Source organism: Phascolarctos cinereus, unplaced genomic scaffold (genome assembly GCF_003287225.1).
Source record: "Phascolarctos cinereus isolate Bilbo 61053 unplaced genomic scaffold, phaCin_HiC Scaffold_2;HRSCAF=192, whole genome shotgun sequence".
In the NCBI taxonomy this organism is placed as follows: Eukaryota; Metazoa; Chordata; class Mammalia; order Diprotodontia; family Phascolarctidae; genus Phascolarctos; species Phascolarctos cinereus.
In genome coordinates, this window is record NW_027555625.1 from 21,231,075 (window position 1) to 21,254,482 (window position 23,408).

Genomic DNA, 23,408 nt, shown 5'->3' on the forward strand with positions numbered 1-23,408 from the left:
AAAGAAAGATCTTTATTGGGTCTGTTCTAAGTTTTTAATATACTGCTTACATATTTCTGAATGTGATGTAATCTAGTAAGTAATTGTATTAGCTACGTTGTTGGAAGGGCAATTTATTTTATAACCCAGAATGTTAAATTAAGAATTGTGCCTTCAGAGAAGAGGAAAAAAAAAGGAATGAATCGGGGCTGTTGGGACATTCTGTATGGTCCTGTTTTGTAACATTTCCTTTTAAGTATTGTAATTTAAGAAATGAGAACTTCCAAGTTTTGTCTTTGTTTAAAGGGAAGTTTTAGCTGGGATTATCTGGCTTTCACTTATGAAGCTTAAAGTTGTTAACTAAGCTATTTGGAGTTATTGTTTAAGCCAAGCACTGGTAAAAGTATTTTGTGTGTGTGAAAAGAAACTTGATAATTATGCAAAAAACAAAAACAAAAACAAAAAACCCCCAATTTTGTAAAATCTCATAATTCTCAGACAGACACCTTTTGACTATAGAATTTAGGTAACTAGGAATTTTATGGTAATTAGAAAATTGTAAGCTGTTTTTGAGAAAAGGAGATACTATTACAAAAAAATGTTTTGAAATCTTTGATACTCTTTTTAGAGAGCCTACTAAATTTCTATTTGCAAGAAAATTATGTCCAAACCTACTATGAACTTAGAATTTTGTTCCTGGGTTTGTTGTATTCTTGGACTGGACTCAACTTTTAGAGAAACAATCTCAGTGGGAGCAGTGTCAGAGATCTAAAACTAGTGATTAATACTAAAGCATCTAAATCTCTGTAATCCATCATTTAAAGGAATTATGAGAGCAGTAGTATTTGTCTGTGATCAGTCTCTTACTGTTAACAATGTGAGATTAAATTCTTATTATCTAGGATATGTGATTTTGTGGGACAGAAATTTACTATTGTTTTGAGCTTTGATTACCAGGATAATTGTCTGAGTTGTCATGAAGCCAATAGTAGAACCATCATGTGCTGCAGGCTGAAAACTGATAAAGGTGGATGTCTATGCCTGGATAGAGTTTTGAGGATGACCTTGGACACAGCCTAGGTAGGATCTTCCTGACTCTATTTCCCAATTGTGCTATTTCCTTTCTAAAAAGGAAAATCCCCAGCTGATTAATCCCAAGCCCTGCTTTTAACATCCAGTGACTGCATGATTGGCTAACAGATATGACTCCTGCCTGGAATCAAATAGAGCTAAGGAAGTTCTTTCCTTCTGATATGATATATGACTCTGTCCCTCTGGAACATCTCTGAGTTACCATAATAGGATGCAAGTACATTCATGGCCAAATAATAATAATATAGGGATAACATCCTCTTAAGGAGGAAATGTTTAACAAAATAATAAGACAAAGGTATAACGTGATAGATGTCTAATTAAATGGGACAGCAAATTTTGAGACAGATGTATATGATTGGCTTCCAAAATGTATCTAACATGGAAATCCAAGCTTTAAGCATGTTTAGGTAAGAAGATCACAGATTTGGATTTTTACACTAAGCCAGAGAAGCAGAGCTCCCTTTTTGAACTGCCTATTGTTTGAACCTAGTCCTGTGTGACTGGGAAAACTGAACCATCTCTATGTGCCTTTAACTAAAGACTTATGAGGGATTCTGTGATGACTAGGAATTCAGTTTCCTTAATAATACTCTGGAATTTGTGTTATTTAAGAACTTTTGCACTAATTTAGTAAGGTTTTATGAACAAGAGTGGAAATGCATGCAAGCTATTTAGGGCTCATTTTAGAGATGTTCCTTAGGCAATGTGAGATTATGGAACATCTTAGGTTACTACAGAACTGAGACTAGTGTTCCTGTGTGTGTTCTGGACGCAGATTCTCCTAACTCCAAGGCCAGAGGTCTATCCACTGCACCACCTAGCTTCCCCTCTCTACATAACTTCTTCCAGGGTCTCTGAACCTGACCTCCAACAAAAGCTTGAGGACTGGACCCCTGTAGCCATTAGTGATGGAAGACACTCTGTTCCCTGCCCTTGAACCAATCTATTGTTGCTCCAGTCAGACCAGAGAAAGGATGCTAGGAGACTTTAGACTCATTGCTTAGCAGCTTAGTTCTGCCATTACCAGATCATAGGCCCACATATAATCATCGATCAAGGCATGTAACATTCCCCACCCACTCTTGACCACGCGCCCACTCATTGTGGAACTCTTATATCCCTTGGTTAGAGCACTGGGCCTGGAATTAGGAAATCCTGAGTTCAAATCCAGCCTTAGACACTTACTAGTTGTGTGACCATGAGAAAGTCATCTAACCTATATGCCTCAGTTTCTCAATTGTAAAATGGGGATAACAATAGCATCTACCTTGCAAGGTTGTTTTTTATGATAAAATGCACCCATAACCTCTTATTGTGGTTAGAGATTGTTTTTTGTTCTCAAAAGGGGAACAAGGATTTATGGTGCCAGAAAAAAATGCTGGAAGATGGTTAATTTCTGTCCCATTCTCCCCACCACCTTTACCTGCTCAGGGTTATTAGGGACTCTGAGGTATGAAGAAGAGTCAGAAAACTTACATATGAAGGCAATAGTTTTAGGGAAAGGTTTGGTAGAAATGACAAAGGATGGAATCAAGATGGTTGAATAGATGTGGCTTTAATACCTAGAGGATTAGGCAGGGTTCTATAAAGAATATCAGGAACTCTCCATTGTTGTTGTTTGTTCTTTGTTCTTAAAGCGGATCAATGACTTCAGGAGGGTGATACCATGACTTGCAAGTGAATTGGATTTAAGTGAGGCAGGGCTGTTGCAAAGTCCTCAGCCTCATTCTCTCCTCCAGGTTTTTCTGAGTCCAGGGGCAAGACCTAGATCAGGACAACTGGAGATGACCCTAGATGCAATGGGAGACCTTGGCCTTTTTAAGCTAAGGTCTTTCCCAGGTTTCAGTTTGTCTGAGGCAATACCCATTCAGTGATTTGAGGCTAGGTAAGAAATGAGGCAAAAAATGTCCTAGTTTGTCTACTCAAAAAAAAAAAATCAAACTGGGATGAGAAGACCCTCAGGGTTTCTGGCCAGAATTAGAAGCAAGAAGACTGGGAAGAAAGAATCCAAATCATTTGCCTTAACCCAGCTGGGAGTGAGGGCTGTGTACTTCTCAGATGGAGAACACCGCATAAAGAAGAAAAAAAATAATCAAGCAAAGAGAAATATAGCATCTTGTTACACTACTTATCTCATTTCAGCCTACATGTGATACACACACACACACATACATACACACACACACATATACGTATATGTATAATAATCTATGAAGTCCAAGTGATTCTCTCTTCTTCATATTTGGGAAGTTTATTTTAGACATAAATTATGGGTTCAATCACAATGGTTCTGAGCTCCCAGTCGGGAAAAATTCCTAATATTTAGACAGAGATTGGTTTTCCGCTTAACTTTACATTTTTATCTTTCTAATAAAGTTCTGCCTTTTTTAGGGTTAATGCAAAATTAGATTTACTGGAAATATTTGTATATCATATCATATATCGTATCATATCATATATCATGTCATATCATAACATATATTGCATTACATTTCATTACATTATATTATATTATGTTTTCAGGTAAACAGATACTGGAAAGGAAAATTGGTGTAAGAGCCAGCCTTTTCTTGGGACTTCCTCTAGCATAGTTATTCTGCCTAAGATTCCAAGAAAGCCAACGGCCCTCATCAATATCCCCCTTTTCTCCCCCACAGCTTTAGCTTACCTTTACAACTGTGAGATGTACTGGAATGCCATGATTGTGCCAACTTGTCTATTTCCAAACCCTCAGAATCTCTCTCTGGTTCAGAGATGTCACCTTTCTTTTATATGAATTCCTTGAGCATGACCAAGTCTTTTATACAATGATTAATTTTATTGATTCAAAGAGATATTCAGACTGGTTCACACTCAGTTCTGATTTATTGACTCAATCAAGAATTGTTCTTACATAGCAAAAGTAATTACTTTTAAGTGGGTAGAGTCCTACCCTTATAATAATAAAGACAGAAAACTATGAGGATTATGAAAGAGAAGAAAAAGGAAAGAGAAAAGAGAGGAGATGAGAGGAAATAAAAGGAGAAAAGGGGAAAAGAGAGAGAGGAGAAGAGAAAGGAGAAGCTTTAATACTATCTGATTGAAACTCCTTTTGATAGTCATTAAGTCAAAATGACAAAGAATGAAAAAAATAATAATAACAACTGTGGAACATTGCCAAGTCTGGCCTTGAAAGAGCTCAGAAGACAGTCTCCCTTACTGGAAGTCCTCAAGCAGAGGCTAGATGACCATTTGTTAAATATATTGTAGTAGGGATTCTTCTCCAAACATGACTTAGACTAGCTGGCCATTGACTTCCTATCAAACTTTCTATCAATTTTCAGGCCCACAATGACACAGATGGAGCATAGCAAAGAAGTACTGATGAAGTCATTTTTTAAAAATGTGTTTTGGGATGGAAAATTTCCATGAAATACATTTTCATTCTCCAATGACTTTTTTCTTCTCCCTCCAGGATGCTTTCCTGACTTTATTCTGGGGAGATCTACCTTTCCCCTCCTCCACTCCCATCACCATCATCCTCACTCTTGACCCCAATTCCTTGCTTTGATCTAGTACTTTGAATTCCCTTTAATAACTCAGGCCAGTCAGAAGGCAGAAAGACATCATGGAAATATGGCCCTGTGTTGCATCGAAAGACCTGAGATTCATGTCCACACTCTACAATTAACTAGCTATATAACCTTAGCAAGCGATACATTAGGAGAACAGGAGGAGAATAACCTGGCAACCTTTCTCGTCTCCCAAATCCCCAGACATTATCCTCTTTGGTATGTCTTCTTCATGGTGGGTCCAATTGGAACTAAGAAGAAGTGAAATTTCTTCTTATATCAAAATAAAGCAGTTTCACTTTTTCCACTGGTCTGAAATTGGGTTTGATTTATGAAGTAAGAGATAGAAAACAGGAACCTTACTCCCACATGCAGCATCACTGAGCAACTCATAAATTTCCCAACTTCAAGTCACCATCTGGGTTGGAATGTCCAAGGCATGAGGTTTGGTGGTAAATTATCATTATTTCCCTAGGGAAACCATCAGGGTTGCTCACTTTTGCTTCTAGAATACTCTTCAACAACAACACAACAACAACAACGATAATAACAATAACATTGGTAATAGTTCTTCTACTAATAATAATCATCAACTTATATATTTAAAGCTAGAAGGAATGTTAGAGGCCATCTAGTCCACTCTTTCATCTTACATATCAAAAAACTGAGGTATTTTACTGTTTTTTTTTTTGGGGGGGGTCAGAGACAAGATGGTGTAGAGGCAACAACCCAGATGAACTCTCCCAACATCCCCCTTGAAACAACTTTAAAATAATGCCTCAAACTGAATTCTGGAGTGGTAGAGTCAACAGAAAGTCAAGATGAGACTTTTTTTTTTCAGTCCAAGACAGATTAGGAGGTCAACAGGAGAGGTCTGTGACACTGGAATGGGAGTTGGCCTTGAGTCCATAGACAGCTGCCACAGTGGTGGCAGTAGATTTGGGAGCTCTCAGTTCAGAGATTGTAAGGTGTCAAACAACTTGTCAGAAATAGATTACAGTGGACCTTGAGCTGACACTGAGTGCAGGACTGGAAGGTGTTTGGAACTCTATTGCTCATCATAGTTCCAGTACAAAGAGGAGCACCATCACCTGCAGCTATGGGAAAGCAGTACTTCTAGTCACAGTTCCAAGGCCAAGAGGAGCACTAGTATTTGTGGTGGCAGGGGGATGAGGGTACTTCCTAGGTAAATTCCAGAGCACAAGCCATGAGAACAGTGACCACACTTTTCCTCTAATCAAACCACTTTGAAAGCACCAAAAACTTGCAGATCCAAAGAACCAGCTCTGAAAACAGCAGGATGAAAAAGCCCAAAGCTTGGAAGAGTTCCAAATATTAAGAAACAATTTGGAAAATGTGCAAACAACAAAAAGAACCTGACCATAAAGGCTAATATGGTGGCAGGAAAGACCAAGAGGCAAACTCAGAAGGATAAACCAACTTGAAAACAACTACGACCAAAGTCTCAAAGAAAAATGTTAATTGGCTACAAGCCCAACAAGAATTCCTGGAAGAGCTAAAGGAAAAGATAAGAGAGATAGAGGAAAAATTGGAAAAAGAGAATGATACAAGAAAATTATGAAAAGGGAATTAACAGCTTAGTAAAAGAAACACCAAAAATACTGAAGAAAATAATGCCTTAAAAAACAGAATTGGCCAAATAGTCAAAGAGGCACAACAATTCACTGAAGAAAAAAGCCCCTTGAAATTAGAATTAGGCAAGTGGAAAAGGAAGTGCAAAAGCTTACCAAAGAAAATAATGCCTTTAAAATGAGGATTGGGCAATTGGAAGCTAATGTCACTATGAGACATGAAGAAACAATGAAACAAAGTCAAAATAATGAAAAAATGGAAGAAAATCTGAAATATGTCATAAGAAAAACAACTGATCAGGAAAATAGATCAAGGAAATATAACTTGAGAATTATTGGACTGGCTGAAAGCCAGAATCAAAAAAAGAGTCCAGACATCATATTTCAAGAAATTAGAAAGGAAAACTACCCTGATCTTAGATCCAGAGGATAAAATAGAAATTAAAAAATCCACTGATCATCTCTTTCAAGAGATCCCAGAACAAAAACTCCCAGGAATATTATAGATGAATTCCAGAACTTTCAGGTTAAAGAGAAAATATTGCAAAAATCCAGAAAGAAACAATTCAAGTACAGTAGAGCCACAGTCAGGATCACACAAGATTTAGCAGTTTTCATGTTAAAGGAGCGGAGGACTTAGAATATGATATTCCAGAAGACAAAGGTGCTAGTATTACAACCAGAAATAAGCTGCCCAGAAAAAAGTTGAGTACAATCCCTGAAGGGGAAAAAAGACATTTAATGAAAAGAAGACTTTCAAACATTCCTGATAAAAAGACCAGAGCTATCCGACATTCAAACATAAGACACAAGGGAAGCAAAGAAAAGAGAAGGATAAACAGAAGAAAATAGGATAGAGGCAAATATACAGTAAATAACCATAACTGTGAATAGGATAAACTCACTCATAAAACAGAAGCAGATAGCAGAATGGATTAGAAACCAAAACCCAATAATATGTTGTTTACAAAATACACACTTGAAACAGAAAGACATAGAATTAGAGTAAGTGGATGGAGCAGAATCTAATATGCTTTAGCTGAAGTAAAAAAAAAAAAGGCCAGGGTAGCAATTATGAGCTCAGACAAAGCAAAAGCAAAAATAGATCTAAATAAAAAGAGATAATCAGAGAAACTACATTTTGCTAAAAGGCACCATAGTAATATAAAAAAATTTCATGTATATATGTATAGGTATGTACATATATATTATATATATGCATATACATATGTGTGTGAAAAGTCTCATGAAGTATGCATGCAGGTGGCATGGCTGGGCCATCACTCCAGCAATGATGAAGTGAAAAGAAGGGTCTGTGGCTGCTTGATGGGTTGGGAGCATTACTTGGCCCAGCTCATCAGACCCAGAATGCTCGACTTTAAGTAAGAAGTACAAAATGGAGAGAACGTGTGGAAAGGTGTTTGACATCTGTGTCCATTCTTCAGGTGTGAGAGACAGCAGAGCTCAGAGACTGCCTTCACGTTCAAGGACACAACCCAGATGACTTGCAGTCCCATTTACAGATGAACAGGAAGGGTAAGGAGCAGTTGTTATCATTCCACGATTGACGTCTGTTCTTTGAAAAGTGGACGCAATGCTCACTGTTTTCTTTGTTGTTTGGTTCATTTGGTGCCCAAAAGCTAGAGGGGGGGAAGGAGAGAGAGAGAGAGAAGAATCTTTAAGATAAGAGAGATTCACCCTTCCATTTCCAGTTGTATATCAAAGGTTAATAGTAAAGAAATGCCCTTCCTTGTATTTGGGCCTGGCCCCAAAGTCTAGAAAGTGTGGAGAAGTCTGGCCTAGATTCTGCTCCAATTTGGCTTATTAAAAAGACTCCAAATGATGAAGTTGCTGCCAGAGCCTGGGAAGCCAGAGAGACAGGAGGCCTCAAAGACACTGTTTATTAAAGTTTTTTGGCTGTCTAATAAAGCCTATGGATTCCTCAGAATAATGTTTGTAAATGCATAAAATAAAATACATAGAATTACAAAGGAACCCAAATATATTGAAACAGAGTGCCAAAATATTTTTTTAAGAGAAAAAGCTCACAGAGCCCAGATTAAGAACCTCTGCTCTGGGAACATTCAGCCTCTAATCCTTCCAGAGAGAGCCCAGAGAGTCCCATATTCTACCCAAACCTCTGCCTAAAGTATCCTGCCCATCTGGGCAGAAGGCATACCTCACCTCAGGGCATCCTGGGGCTACATACACATGCATGCATACCACATGCACATGCACATATACCATACACATATGCACACACTACACAAACACATATACCACACACATACATATATAAATATACCACATACATATCTACATTCTTCACCACACATATGCACACCATACACACATACATATACCACATGCACATACATCACATAAACAAATGAGTATACCACATACATACACACACCACACATCAGACACACAAACACACACAACACTGCACACACATCACATACCACACACACACACACACACATGTGCCATACTGCACATGCACCATACCACACACGTACACATTTACACTGTGGTTACATGCATGTGTATGTACACACACATGCCACCATGCATATACACAATTAATAAAACATATGCACCACACACATGCACATGCTACACACATGACCCACACATACACACATCATACACACCATACATACATGCACATGTATGTATGTACACAGCATACATACTCACAGAGGGAAGGATGGATAGTGCATGTCTTTTTTTCATCCACCTTGGATTTTCCCTGGGGAAAGCTTTCATTGTCTCCATGGGATGTTGGGACAAAAAGAAGGACCAGAGGAAAGAAGGCAGGGGCAGGCTGGACTCACTCTTTGCTCATGTCTTCATTATAATGGGTCCCATCAGTCCATCTCCAGTTTGAGCTCCTTAGGATGTTCAATCCAATCCAATAGTTGCTACCACCAGCTTTTTTATGAATAAATTCCTATGGAGTGAGAAGAGGATGCTTTTAAGGAGGCATGTGTCTATATTTGTACATAAATATGCACTTTGGTGTGCCTATTCCTAAGTTTTCCATTGTGTGTAGGCAGGTGTATGCAGGGATTCCTAAATCCCAAGTCTGGGTTCTGGAGCCTGCAAAGCTCAAACTGGGAGGATAGCAATCAGAGCATTCTTTAGGTTAGAACATTTAGGGCATGATGAAAGTTTGCAGATACCTCTGAGATTCTTGAAGAACATAGCATATAATACTGGGAGAAAAAAAAAAGCAGCACCCCTTCTCCCAGAGAATACAAGTCAGGACCAAAGAAATTCCAACATTCCCTCCAGAAGTGCTCAAAGCCTGAACCTAACACAAAGTCCCAATCCAGGAAGTAAAGATGGAAGAATGAGTTTAAAAAAAAAAAAGGTATCAATGATAGCAGGTATAGAGCCAGGAACATCCAAGTCACAAACTCAGAAGAAGAGAATAACTTCACCATATCCAAAAACAAAGCCTCAAGGAAAAACACAGAGTGGCCACAAGGCCAACTAGAATGCCTGGATGAAGTAAAGTAAGAGTTAAAAAATGGTTGTGTAAATCAAATAACAGCTTTAGAGGAAAGAAATAGAAAATAAATGAGAGCTCTAAAGGAAAGACTGGGAGCAGAATTAACAGCTGGGTTAAGAAGTTTCCCAAGTAACAGACTCTTTGAAAATTAGAATGAAGCAAAAAAAAAAAAATCAATGACTTCATGTGACAACAAGAAATATTAAAGACAAGGACAAAAGGAGGAAAAAATAGAACAAAATGTAAAACATCTCATATTGGAAACAACTGACCTGTGAAACAATTCTAGGAGAAAAAAAATTCTAATGGTATTACCTAAAAGTACTGATCAAAAAAAGGGGGGGGGCACGCCTGGATATGATATTTCTTTTCTTTCTTTCTTCCTTCCTTCCTCCTTTCTTTCTTTCTTTCTTTCTTTCTTTCTTTCTTTCTTTCTTTCTTTCTTTCTATCATATTTCAGGAAATCATTCATCAAAACAACCCAAACTTATTGGAATCAGAAGGCAAAATGAAAGTAGAAAGAATACAATAGTCATCTCTTGATAGAAACTCCAAAATTAAAACTCACAAAAGCATGATAACCAAAATCTAGAGCTTCCAGTTCAAAAGGGGGAAAAAAATTACAAACATCTAGGAAGAAGTTCAAACAGTGAGAAACCAGTTAGTAACACACAAGATTTGACAGCTACCACTTTAAAAGAGAGGAGAATTTGAAATATGACGTTGCAAAAGGCGAGAAATACAGACTTACAACCAAGAATACTTTACCCAGAAGACTAGAATATTGTCTCACAGAGATAATACTAATTAACTCATTTTATAGATATGGAAACTGAGGCCCAAGGAGATTTAATGGCTTTTGCTCATGGAAAATGGCTGTGACTTTCTGACTTCCTTGGGTATTTCTTGGTATATTTTCTCTAATTGTCTCTGGAGAGAGAACAATGGAAAAATGAAACTTTAGTGAAATGAAGTACTTCAAAGCATTCCTGATAAAAAGCCCAAAACTGATTAGAAACTTTGAAATGCAAATGCAGGAGTCAAGACAAACATGCAAATCAATGAATACATTTGAGCAGTTAGAAGGAACCATATGGATAAAGAGGACAGCTAGGTGGTGCAGTGGATAGAGCACCTAACTGTGTGACTCTGGGCAAGTCACTTAACACCTATTTGCCTCAGTTCTTCATCTGTAAAATGGGGACACACTGCAGAAGAAAATGGCAAATCACTCCAGTATCTTTGCCAAGAAATGGGTCAGGAAGAGTCAGACATGACTGAACAACATATGGTTGAAGTGTTTACATTCTAATAGGAGTAAAAGGAACTTATACTCCCCTGAATTAAAATGTCATTAAGGGTAGTAAAGGGAGTTAGATAAGACAGAAGATGTGGGAGTGGTTTTGCTATGTTTTGGTGATCTTTAAAAAAGAAAGACAACGTAGAGGAAAAGGATACACTAAGAGTTCTCACCAAGATAACTTCCTAAAAGCAGGAAGACTGACAGGTCCCATATACCTACTCTAGAAAAAACCCTAAAATTCTCATTAGACTGAATCATGATCAAAAATCAAATGCAAAATTAGAGTGACCCCTTCAGCCCTGGGGATACAGAAACACAAGTCACCAGAAGTCCATAAACAATAGAAAAGGATACCTACAGCCAAGCTAACCTCAGTAAGGCAAGCAAGCTCCCAAGCATTACCAGATATGAATCAGAGACCCATGTATCCTGGAGGGCTCTCTGTCCAGAAGCAGTTAAAGCATAGCACCTCAAGAAATCAGAAATTCACAGCCATCCTCCTTGGGTAAGCCATTAAATCTATTTGGGCCTCAATTTCCACAAATACAAAGTGAGCCAATTAGACTAGATAGCTTCAGAGGTCACAAAATCAGTGTCTAAGTGGAAAGGGTCTTCAGGGACCATAAAGTCCAACCCATCCCTAAAAATGTATTTTTTTCTATGCCACACTTGGCAGCCTCTTCTTATGTAAGTCAAGTGAGGTCTTCCTCCTGAAACAGCCCATTCTAGTGCGTGATAATTCTCTTTTATGAAGTTTCACCCATATCAAGCTTAAAACTACCTTTTGTAAAATAGCCATTGCTCCTGCCCTTTGGAGCCAACTGGAATGAGCTATCATGTCCCTCTAAGTCTTCTTTCCTCAGGATCAAGCATTCTCACTTCCTTCAGTTGATTCTGCACGAACTCAGGATCATTCATCAACCCAGACACTGCGCAGCTTGTTAATTCTCTTACTAAATTGAGATTCAGGATTGAGATTCCTAAATTCAAAACCAAACCCAATTCTTTGCATGTGGTCTGATCAGGGCAAAGGACCTCCTAGTTCTAGATGCTTTGCTTCTCTGTGTGTTCAATAAAACCTGTATTTTCATCATCTGAATGGGAGGTTTTCTTTGTGTCCCTTGAAATGTAAGGCTAAACCAAGAGAGAGGGGAAGTGATGTGCCCATGGACACCCAACTTGCTGACATTTCTGCCTCCCATCTCTAAGGTCCCCAAGGGTAGCACTGACCTGCTCTTCCACTGAGATCACTGAGGTCAAGTGGGAACCAAATGACACACAGGACCTCTCAGCCTCTTCCCAGGACTTGTCCATACAGGAAAAGTAGTAGAGACTTCCATTGTGGACCACCCAAGCCTCTGGTACTTTGCGCATGAGGTTTTCTTGAGAAGAAAGAGCATCAGGAATGAGGAGAGAAAGTGACCAGAGTTAATCTAGGTCTAGCTCTGCCTTCTAGCCCCTTCTGGACCAAATCTTGGTAAGTGTGAGGTAGACTCTACCTATTGTTATCTGATCAGAAGCCCCTTGGGATCCTGGTGTTTCGTACAGGGAAGACATTTGGTGGCTTAGGAAAGAAGGACCTTTCTCTCTCTCTTTCTGAAGTAGCCAAGATGAGGGACAGTGAAGAAGCCAGGAAAGGAGGAGCCAGCCACCTGCATCTTAAATACCTTCCCATGTGATGCTGAAGCTTGAGTGATGGAAGGCCTGGGCTGGGGCTGGACGTCAATGCAAAGAGAGGAGTAGAAGGTTGGACTTACTGTTTTCTGCTCTCAAGGCATCACTGGAGGCTTGGATCTTCCCAAGTTGATCATTTTCCCCTTGAAGATCTAGTACTACATGGGGATGAGAAGGAGAGAAGTCCCAGGGGTCAATTTGTCAGAAGGTTAATTCAGTAAGCCTTGATTAGGCCCATGCTCTGCCAGGTGACCTTGAGCAAAAGTTATACAGAGCTGGAATTCCAACACAGGTGCTCCAACTCCAGATGCTGCATTTCCTACACTATACTCCACCACCTGCCTTATGTAGTATCTATGTACTGTTTTACTATCCAGTAGGATATGAGCACTTTGAGGTCAGGTACTGTTTCATTTTTGTCTTTCTATCTTGAGTACCTGACACAGTGTCTCACACATAGCCATGGTAGGTCGTGTAAGCAGTCTGGGATCTCAGTTTCCTCATGTGTAAAGTGAAGTGGTTGGACTAGATGACCTCTAAATTCCTTTCTAGCTCTTAATCTATAATCATGATTAAATACAAAAATTATAAAGGAAAATACAAGAAATTTCTGGGGAGTGGTCTTCTTGTCAGAGGTGGTACTCGAGCTGAGTTTCAGGAAACTGTGGAGATGAGGAGTGAATACACATACTTATACATATACATACATGTATATGTATGCACATGTGTGTATATGTATGTAAGTGGAGTCATTTGGGGTTAAGTGACTTGCCCAGGGTCCACAGCTAATAAGGGTCAGAGGCTGGATTTGAACTCATGTCCTCCTGACTTCAAGGCCAGTGCTGTATCCACTGTGCCACTTAACTGCCCCAGAGTGAGTATATTTTAAATTAAGATGGTCATTAGTCAGGGGAGTCACTGATCCATCTCCTCAGTTCCCAATGGACTAGACTGAGATTTGACAGGACATGGCACTTTGGAGAAATCTCCCCATGGAGCATGGGTGTAGCCACTGGTGCCTTGCCAAAAAGATACCCAGAAACCTTGATGATTGGCTTGCTGAGGCTCAGGGGGAAGATGGGCACTGGTTAGATGAGCAGCCCCTTTCTGTGGTCTATAAAAGTGAGTGAACACATGTGGGTGCAAGCCCTGTCCCTGACACATAGCAGCTTTGTGACCCTGGTGAAGTCACTTAACCTTCATTTCATGTGGCCCAAGAAAGGGCAGCCCAACGCCACAGGTCTTGAACTAGAATGAACCCAAAGGCCCTCTGGTGCAGCCTCCCTCTCCTCTTAAGTACCAGAATCATTACTGATTAGTTTTCATAGAGTTTCCTCTTGGGGTTCTCTCTATGTGGTTAAAATCCTAAGTCTGGACCAAAAAAAAAAAAAGGAACAAAAACCCATGACCAATAATATTACCACATGTATATAACACTTTTATGCATATCAAAGGGCATTAGAGTAGAAACAGCAACAACAGCTAATGTTTACGTAGTGTTTACTATGTCCGAGGCACCATGCTAAAGGCTCTACAATTATTAATCCATTTGATCTTCATAAAAACCTGGAAAGTAGGTGCTAATATTATCTCCATTTTACCATCGAGGAAACTGGGGCAGATAAAGGTTAAGCGACTTGCCTGGATCATTCACTCAATAAGTATCTGAGGTTGGATGTAAACTCAGGTCTTCCTGAATGGACTACTAGTGGCTCTGATGATGCCCTTTCCATCTGTGTGACCTTGGGAACTCACCCAACCTCTCAGGGACTTCAGTCGCCTAACTCGTAAAATGAAAGGGGTAGTCATAATGATGATGCTGCCTAGTGTTCATGAGCACTTTAAGGTTTACAAACCACTTTATATATGTTATCTCATTGATCCTCCCAATAATCGGTGAGGCAAATGCTATCATTATTCTCATTTTACAGATGGGGAGAATGAGGCTGAAAGTGGTTAAGTGACTTGCCCAGGGTCACAAGCCAATAAGTGTCTAAGGTGGGCTTTGAACCCAGGTCTTCCTGACCCAAAGCCCAGCATTCTATCCACTGGGGTGCCTAGCTGCCCAGATAGTCAGATCATAAGATATAGGATGGGAATGGACCTTTGATGATCTCACTGATCACTGATGATATTTAGTGGTTTCTATGACATTATTTTATTTGAACTCTATGACAATACTGTCCCCCTTTTAAAGCTAACAAAAGGAGATATTGGCTTGGTTTGGTTTTTTAGGGTCCATGGTCAGGTAGCTAGAAGGCCTCAGAGGCAAGTCTCATGTCCAGTTCTTTCTGAAACTCCATGGAGATCCCTGCTTCGTCAGCCCGGGGCTGCTGGCCCCACATCATCTCTCTGGCCAGATCCCAGATATTCCAAACTGCCCTTCTTACTGTTCCTCATGTATGGTATGCTCACCAGTGTGCCTTTATCTCCCCTTTCCTCCTCTTAGAATCTGTAGCTCCCTTCTGAGCTCCTTCCTTTTCCCTGGGAGTTCTTTCCTGATTCCCATGGCCCACCCCCAGCTGCTAGCACTACACCTACACCCACCCTGCCATGGGGAAGCACAATTTACCTTTCGTTTACTTTGTGTATTTTTATTTGTTTGTTTTGGTATGATCTCATGAGTGGATGCTGTTTCTCCCCATAGATTGTCAACTCCTTGAGGGCAGGGCCTGATTCCTTTCCGCATGTTTGTGTCCCCAGTGCTTAGTATAGTGCCTTGCACATCATAGCAGGTAGAGCTAAAGACTGACTAATTGAGTCTTTAGACTCCCCTTTGCCTATGATTCCTTTCCTTTCCAGAGAAGCTAAAGAGGGGCCAATACTATGCCTGATCCCCACTGTGCCCCTTTCACTCCCAAACCCATTACAGGAGTTGGTCTAAAGACTCCAGACCCTTCTCCTTCCCAGGACTCGCTCTGGTGTTTTCTCTCTGCCTGATCAGAAAAAGAGGTTTGTGTCCTGGAGCCCTCTGAATGGGGAACTTACGCAGAAGAGTCATAACCGTCAGGGCCGCAGCCAGGGCAATAGCCAAGAGAGCCAGGGCAGTGTGGATAGCCTTGAGGATCCGATAGGCTAGACAGAGGGAGGAGAGGAAAGAGTCCTTAGGAAGCAGAACCTCTCCATCAGTCATTGGCTGCACTGTCAGCATAGGAATGTATGAGTATAGATTCAGGGCTCAAAAGTCATCTAGTCTAAACTCCCATTTTACAGATGAAGAAACTGAGGCCCAGAAAGGTTGGCTGGCTTATGAAGAATCACAAAGCTAGTCCAAACTCAGGTCTTCCTGACCTCAAGCTTCATACTCTTTCCACTATGCTTCCTAGCTGTCACTAGAAATAGAGTACAAATCCACTACTCTTTCCAGTGTGCCATAAGATCCTCAGAATAGAACCAGGATCAAGGGGAAGAGAAGGGAATAAGCATCTATTAGGCACCTACTGTAAGTCAGGAACTGTACTAGGCACTTTACAAATATTTCATTTGATACTCACAACAACCCAGGGAGTTAGGTGTTATTATCCCCTTTTTACAGATGGGGGAACTGAGGCAGGCAAAATTAAGTGATTTGCCCAAGGTCAACCAGCTAGTAAGCATCTGAAGCCAGATTTGAACTCAGGTATTCCTGAAATCACCTGCTTGATCACTGTGCCCTACTATTTCAAACACCTGCTCTGATCCATCTGGTCCAGTTGGTGAGAACCATTTCTCCTCCAGAATCCACATTCCACTGTTTCTTGCTTCTGGAATGCACTTATCCTATGTCATGGGGCATTATAGAAGCCTATATTTCTCTCTTTTCCCTTTACTAGACTTTGAGCTCCACGCAGACAGGGACCTTATCATATCTTCTCCTTTTGTGTGTCTGACAGTGCCCAGCACAGTGTTCTCTGCTCTCAAACACCTTCCATTCAATCATTTATTCACTTGATAAACAGTATTAAGGATTTCTTGTAACCAGAGCACCATGTCAGTCACTAGAGAAGATCCAAAATTTAGAGAAGTCATCACTCCTGTCCCCAGGATGCACACCATCTAGTAAAGGGAGAAAACGCAAATGCAGGTCACTGTGAATCATAGTATCATAGTATTGGTCATCTAATAAAAAGTTGCTGAACTGCATTTAATGCAATATGCAGCTCTGAACATGGTTCAGATCTTTTCTCCCACTCAGGAGCTCCACCTGGGTCCATACTTTGGCCAGTCTATCAGTTTGCCAAGCAAACAGCAAATAGTGATTGACTGGCCCTCATGACATGACTGGCTGACTTAGAAGTCCAAGGGAAGGAGAGAAGAGAAGCAAGATGGCAGAGTAGGACAACAGCTCTGGACTCAGCTTCAAAATCTCATCTGTAAAATGGGAATAATGATGGCTCCAGCCCCACGGGATTGTTGAGAATCTCAAATAAAATAATAGTTGTAAAGCACTTGGCACAGTGCCAAGTATGTAAGCACTTAATAAATGCTTGTTTTCTTCCCTCCTTCTCTCCCTTTATCTCTCCCTCCTTCCCTCTTTCTCTCTCTTCCTTCCTTCCTCTCTCCCTCCTTTGCTCCCTTCCTCCCTCTTTCTCTTCCTCCCTGTCTTCTTTTCTTCCACTTTCCCCCCTCCTTCCCTTTTTATTTCCCCCTTTCCCTCCCTATCTCCCTTCCTTCCTCCCTTCCTCCCTCCCTTTCTTCCTTCCTTCCACGTTTGTGCCTGCTCAATAAATTAATCCTCATTCCCATCCCCACTAAGAACAGAAAATCTTATGGAAGAAGATGGAAAATGTTGTTATCTCCAATTAAATTAATTGATTTCCATTTTTCATTTTTTAGTATTTTTGCTTATGTCATAGAGCTATATCAGCTTGTGACTTGCCTTTGGTGTCTATTAAATAAATTTAATCTCCTCCTTCTTCAGCCTTCTCTTGGCCCCACCATGATGATGGAGAGCCTAGTGGTCAGGGAAGTACAGTGGGATATCTAGAGATCAACTTCAAGAAGGAAAGAATGGATAGATTTAATTAAATAATTGGGTATTCATTTATTGATCGCCTTCCATTTGCTTCTTTCTGCATTAGGTCGTGACAAAAATATCCTAATAGTCAATTAAAGTCTGAGCAAATTACCTAATCATGAAAGCAAGGAGTCCACCCTTTAAAAAAATCGGCTTTGGCCAAGAGCCTCCCAGGATGGAGCACTTGTGCAGGAACCAGATAAGATATGTAATTAGTTTGCCCATTAATCAACAAGACAACTAAAACAGAAGGCAAAGGACCCTGGACTTTGCTTCACACTCATGTGAAAGCTTTTCTGTGACTTACACAGGATGTTCTATACTTGCATTTCTGCTGATACCACGTACTACCTACAGATGTACACTGTGCCAGTGGGTCTCCATCCCAGAAGTGGAAGTGAAAAGGCTGGAGGAACAGATTTCTGCTTTCCAGGTTATCAGGGAGAATGGTGTTTTGCAATTTGAGAAATGTGTCAAGGAGGAAACTAAGAAAAAGGAAGTGAGGAGGCAGAGGGGAATTTTCACTTCCATCCTGAGGTTAGAGGGTAAAGGAATATGAGCTAGGGGAGGAAGGGAAGCAGAAAGAGCTCTGGACTTTGGGAACTCAGTAACAGCTGTAAGGTTCTCCCATTAGAGATGGAGAGATGGACCTTGTTTGGAGGGAGCCATTGCTTGTGTTCATCATGATGAAGAACCACAAATGATGGGCATCCAATAATGGTCAGAGGGAAAGAGATGAGTTGGAGTAGTTAGTGTCTCCATTTTTAGAGCTGGAATTTTTTTTTTTAAATTCACATAAACAACAGAGAAGTCTCCTTTCTTCCCAGGACAAGTAGCTGGATTCTGACATTAGGCTTTTGGAGACTTATCAAATTTCACAATAACTATCTGCTTAGAGAGTTTCATGTGGGATAAATGATAAGTGGGTCATTATATATTTAGCATTATATAGTAAGAACATATATTCTCTCTTTTGGAAATCCTTTGGAATTGATTGAATGGGGAAGTGTGGAGAGATGACACGATGGACCTGCACTTTAGTAAGATAACTTTGATGGCTCTTTGGAAGATGGACAAGAGTAAGGAGATACTTGAAGCAGACAGACCCACCAGCAGGATAGTGCAATAGTTCAGGTGTGAGGTGACGAGAATCTGTAGGGGGAAGCAGTTTCAGAGGAGACAAGGGGGTATATTCAAGAGATCTTACAGAGGTGAAATCAACAGCTTGGATATAGGGGGTAAGAGATACTGAGGAGTCCAGGATTACTCCTAGGTTGGGAGCCTGAAGGACTGAGAGGATGGTAGGAGGGAGGAGGGAGGAGGATTTAGGGAGAAAGATAATGAGTTCTGTTGTGGACGTACTGAGTTTAAGATGTCTACTCATTATCCAAGTCGAGATGTCTGCTGGAGATGCAAGTTTGGACGTCAGCAGAGAGGTTAGAATTAGATCAGTAGATCTGAGAATTATCAGCACAGGGATAATAATTGAATCCATGAGAACTTATGAGATCAACAAATGAAATGATGTAAAGGGAGAAAAGAGAGCCCAGGACAAAATCCTAGAGGGCACCCACAGTTAGTGGACATGACCTAGAAGGAGAGCCAGCAGAGGTAAAGCGGGTAAGGAGGACAGCCAGGGTAGCGTAGCATCAAGGAAACCCAGAGAAGAGCAAGGAAAAGAGGATGATCATCAGTGTCAGAGACTGCAGAGAAGTTAAGAAGTATGAGGAATGAGAAAAGGCCATTAGATTTGGCAACTAAGAGATCACTGATAACTTCAGAGAGAGCAGTCTAGCTGGAATGATGAGGTCGGAAGCCAAATTATAAAGAGTTAATAAGCTTCAAAAGATGGAGGAGGTAACGAGGGGAACTGGGACTCTGGCCCTGATCCTGAAAAACATGGAAAGACTGGTTGCTGAATAGAAATTACAGGAACCTTGAGGCAAGAAGGAGAAGGCAGCTAGTGTTTACGGTAGAGGAGAGGAGAGTCAGGCAGGTGAATGTAGATCCTAGGTGTGAAGAGGGCAGGTTTCCTTGCACAGGGATAGGGCAGAGGAGTTCAGAGAGACTGTAACTTGTCTTAGGTGACACAGATGACAAGTCTTGAAGCCAGCCCAACTGCACCCCACACCCACTGCCCATCTCCCCTGCTTTTTCTGTTATACAGGGACCCCTAGCTCAGGGAACAAACAACACCCCCGCCCCCGGAGTGATGAATCTCAGCTCTAAGTAAGACCCTGTCTGTGGTCATCTTTTACCTGCTTAACAGTGTTTTATTTTTTTCTAATTACTTGTAAAGATAGTTTTCAAAATTCAGTTTTATAAGATCTTGAATTCCAAATATTTTTCCCTCCCTCTCCTCCCCCCTCCCCAAGATAGCAAGCAATCTGATATAGGCTATACATGTACAATCATATTAAACATATTTCCACATTAGTAATGTTGCATAAGAAGAATCAGAGCGAAAGGGAAAAACTCTGTGGTCATTTATTTATGAGTCTTCCCTCTTCTCCCCACCCTCAGAGAACAATGGGGTGTAGCAGGCAGAGAGCTGTAATTGCTCCTGGTTCTGGGTCAGAAGAGACCAAGTCTAACCCATCCTACAAGTGGCATCTCTTCAAACTCTTAATTAAACAAGGCCATCCTCCTCCTCTTCCCAAGCCTTCTCTTTACCAGGATAAACATGTCTAGTCCCTTCACCTGATTCTCCTACGGATAAACTCAAGGCCCTTCTTCATTCTGATTCCCCTCCTCTGGACACTCCGATTTATCAATGTCTTTCCTAAACCTTGAAGTAAACAATTGAGTACAATACTCCAGGTGTGATAAGATGGCTGGATGGAATAGCCGTTAAAGTCCTGGACACAAAATCAGAAGACCTGAATTCAAATACAACCTCAGACTCTTACTATGTGACCTTGGGTAAATCACTTAACAGCTGGCTGCCTCAATTTCCTTATCTATAAAACAAAAATAATAATAGCACCTCCCTCCCAGAGCTGTTGGGAGAACCAAATGAGATAATATCTACATTAAGCTTGAAAACCTTAAAGCATTAGATAAATGCTAGTTGTCAGTGTTATTATGTGGTCTGACGAGAGCCAACTGCAGGGAACCTCTTCCTGCCTTATTCATGCTGCATCTAGAAGGTGCCCCAGGAATCTTCTAGTCACAGAACCATTGGTTGTATAGTGAGAAGGGACCTTAGAGACCCTTTGGTCCATTACCCATTCCCTGAAGGCAAGTGACTGACTCAGGGTTACACACAGCTTGGAAATGACAGACCCAGGAACTCGCAGCTCAAGACTCTTTCCATCGCACCCTGAGGCTTCCCAGGCTATTGGCTCTATCTGTCTTGCCACCTCTCTTAGAATGTGTACTACTTCAAGATACAGGCTAGGGCTCATCTTTCCCCTGCCTCAAGTCCCTGGCTCAGGACACAAGGTGTACTTTGGATAGAATGGGGAGAGCAGAAAGAAAAAGGACCTTTAGCCCTCTTTCTCATCAGTTTCACCTCCACCCCCACTTTCAGCCTTCTAGCTCCTCAAATAGCCTTCACCCACCACAACAGAGCTAATCCATGGATGAGTCAGCCTTGTGAAGAGCATGCTAGAATTGGAGTCTGAACCACCTGAACTGGAAACCCACCTCAATCACTTATGAGCTATGTGACCCTCCTCACACAGCCCTGGTTAGCCTTTCTGGGACTCAATTTACTCATCTGCAAAATGGGTGGGTTGAACTTGATGCGCTGTAAGTGTCATCAGCCCTGGAATGATAATCATAATTTTCTGGAGACTTGTCTTCTTCTCCACCCACCTCAGAGACTCCCCAACCCCTTACCTTTTGCAGCCTGATGTGATTCATTTTCCTGGGTCACATTTTCAGAGATTTGCAACTGGTCCATCCTGCTTCTCCTCAAGAGCAGCCTGGCCAGTGGGATCACTTTCCAGCTCTGGGTCCTAATTGAGAAGTGTCCTTCTCATCATCAGAGCAATGCAAGAGGAAGTGACAGATTCAAATGTCTGGCTCCATGACTTCCTCCTCGTTGTTCTGCCAAGAGCCAAGAGCCATGATGGTGATCCAGTGGCAGGTAGTGTCAGAAAGTGGGTGATCCGCCCTGTTCCCCTTCCTCTTTCCCTGCCCTTCTCTCTGATGTGACTCCCCTCCTTTTCTCTTCCCTCCTTCCCCCAAGCTCCCTTTCTTGATAATAAGGAAGGGAGGGAATGGTAACTATTGTGACATGCTGGGAAGAGCCCTGGGAGTTAGAAGATCTGAGATGAAGTCCTGCTCTTGTTATGTGTGTGTCTGGTAGCCAAGGAGAAATCACTTGAGCTCCCTGTTGATGTCCTTGCTTGTAAAATGGGGGAATAAGAAGTGTTATCTGCTTCACAAGGCTGATGTGAGGGAAACACCGTGTAAACCTTCAAAGTGCCACAGAAATATGACATCTTTATTATGATGATGGGGCTTTGCACCCGTGTGGGATGGTAGGGATCTGCTTCTGGGAAAAGCCCTGTATCCTCCTACCTCCTGGGTGGGAGCGGCTTCTTGCCTTTGGCTGCATCTTTAAAAACCACCAGACTGGAACAGTCTCTGTCTCCCTCTCTTGCTCTGTGTCTCTGCCTCTCCCCACCAAGGTAGAAGGCTCTATTTGATTGCAGCATAGGAATCATAAATGAAGCTGAGTATGGAGTTAGATACACTTTCCCCTCTACCTTTAGGTCTTGCAACCCCCCAAAATAGGTTTGAAATTTCAATCTGTTTATTTGTGCTTTTCAGTTCCTGGAACAGATAATGGCGTCCCCAGACCCAGGATCTCAAGTGTCAGCAACCTTGGAGCCATATTAAGCCAGATGTTGCTGCTCAGCTGAGAAGCCAGGGTCCTGGGGCACCAGCCAAGGGGGTCTTGGGGCTTGCCACTTGGTGGGACCATGCTACCTAGGAACTGAATTGAGCTATGAACCTAATCCTCCTTCCCTCCCCAGAGATAGTGGTGGTATAAGGTGGGGGAATTATGCCCCCCTACACTGAGGGCAATGTTTACATGTCTGTTCTTGCTACATCTTTGAAGTAAATATTCCTTTGTTAAAGTTAATCTTACTGTTAAGTGGTTAAAGAGGGCCCTAAAATTGAGACAATATATCTGATGAGGACTTTATCCAATGGTAGAGAGAATAGATTCCTCCCAAATCTTTTAGGATACCAGAGGACCCTGGAGGAGGGATGAAAAGTAACACAGAGTCACACCTAGTTCTCAGGCAGTGGGATAGCAAGTGTCATTAATCACTCAAAAATACTCAGATGACCATATTGATTCTTTAATAGTCTAAGTGACACCTTTGTTCTCCCCATAACCCTTTTCTTCATTCATCTTGAAATTGTATTTAGAATTTTTTGGCTGTCACGTTACACTTTGGACTTGTTTTTACTTGCAGTCCACTTAAATCCCCAGCTCTTTTTCACACGGGCTAACATGTAGTCATGCCATTTTGAGATGACCATGGCTTCTGCCTTAGATAGCACAGTGCAGTAAGAATGACCACTGGATTTTGAGTTAAAGGATCTGGGTTCAGTTCCTAGCTTTGCCACTTCTTTCCCATCTGGCCTTGGGCAAGTCCTTCTGTCTTCATGGACCTCAGTTGCCTTCTTTGTAAAAAGAGGAGTTTGGATTAGGTGACTTCTAAGTTCCTTTGCA

At 41.2% G+C, this 23,408-nt stretch overlaps 1 protein-coding gene across 2 annotated transcripts; it reads right to left on the reverse strand.

The window, feature by feature from the left end:
• Positions 1-3,299: 3,299 nt before the first annotated feature.
• LOC110218414 (C-type lectin domain family 4 member K-like) lies at positions 3,300-21,762 on the reverse strand. 2 transcript variants are annotated; one of them, XM_021001121.2, is made up of 6 exons: positions 21,554-21,762; positions 15,703-15,789; positions 12,798-12,872; positions 12,271-12,422; positions 9,058-9,173; positions 3,300-7,857 (listed from the first exon to the last, which is right to left on the reverse strand). In XM_021001121.2, the coding sequence occupies exons 1-6, from the start codon at positions 21,615-21,617 to the stop codon at positions 7,701-7,703; spliced, it is 651 nt and encodes a 216-aa protein (XP_020856780.1). In that variant the 5' UTR covers positions 21,618-21,762; the 3' UTR covers positions 3,300-7,700. The 2 variants fall into 2 exon arrangements, with proteins under 2 accessions (XP_020856780.1, XP_020856781.1); XM_021001122.2 differs by lacking the exon at positions 15,703-15,789 and having other exon boundaries at positions 21,554-21,761.
• Positions 21,763-23,408: the final 1,646 nt, after the last annotated feature.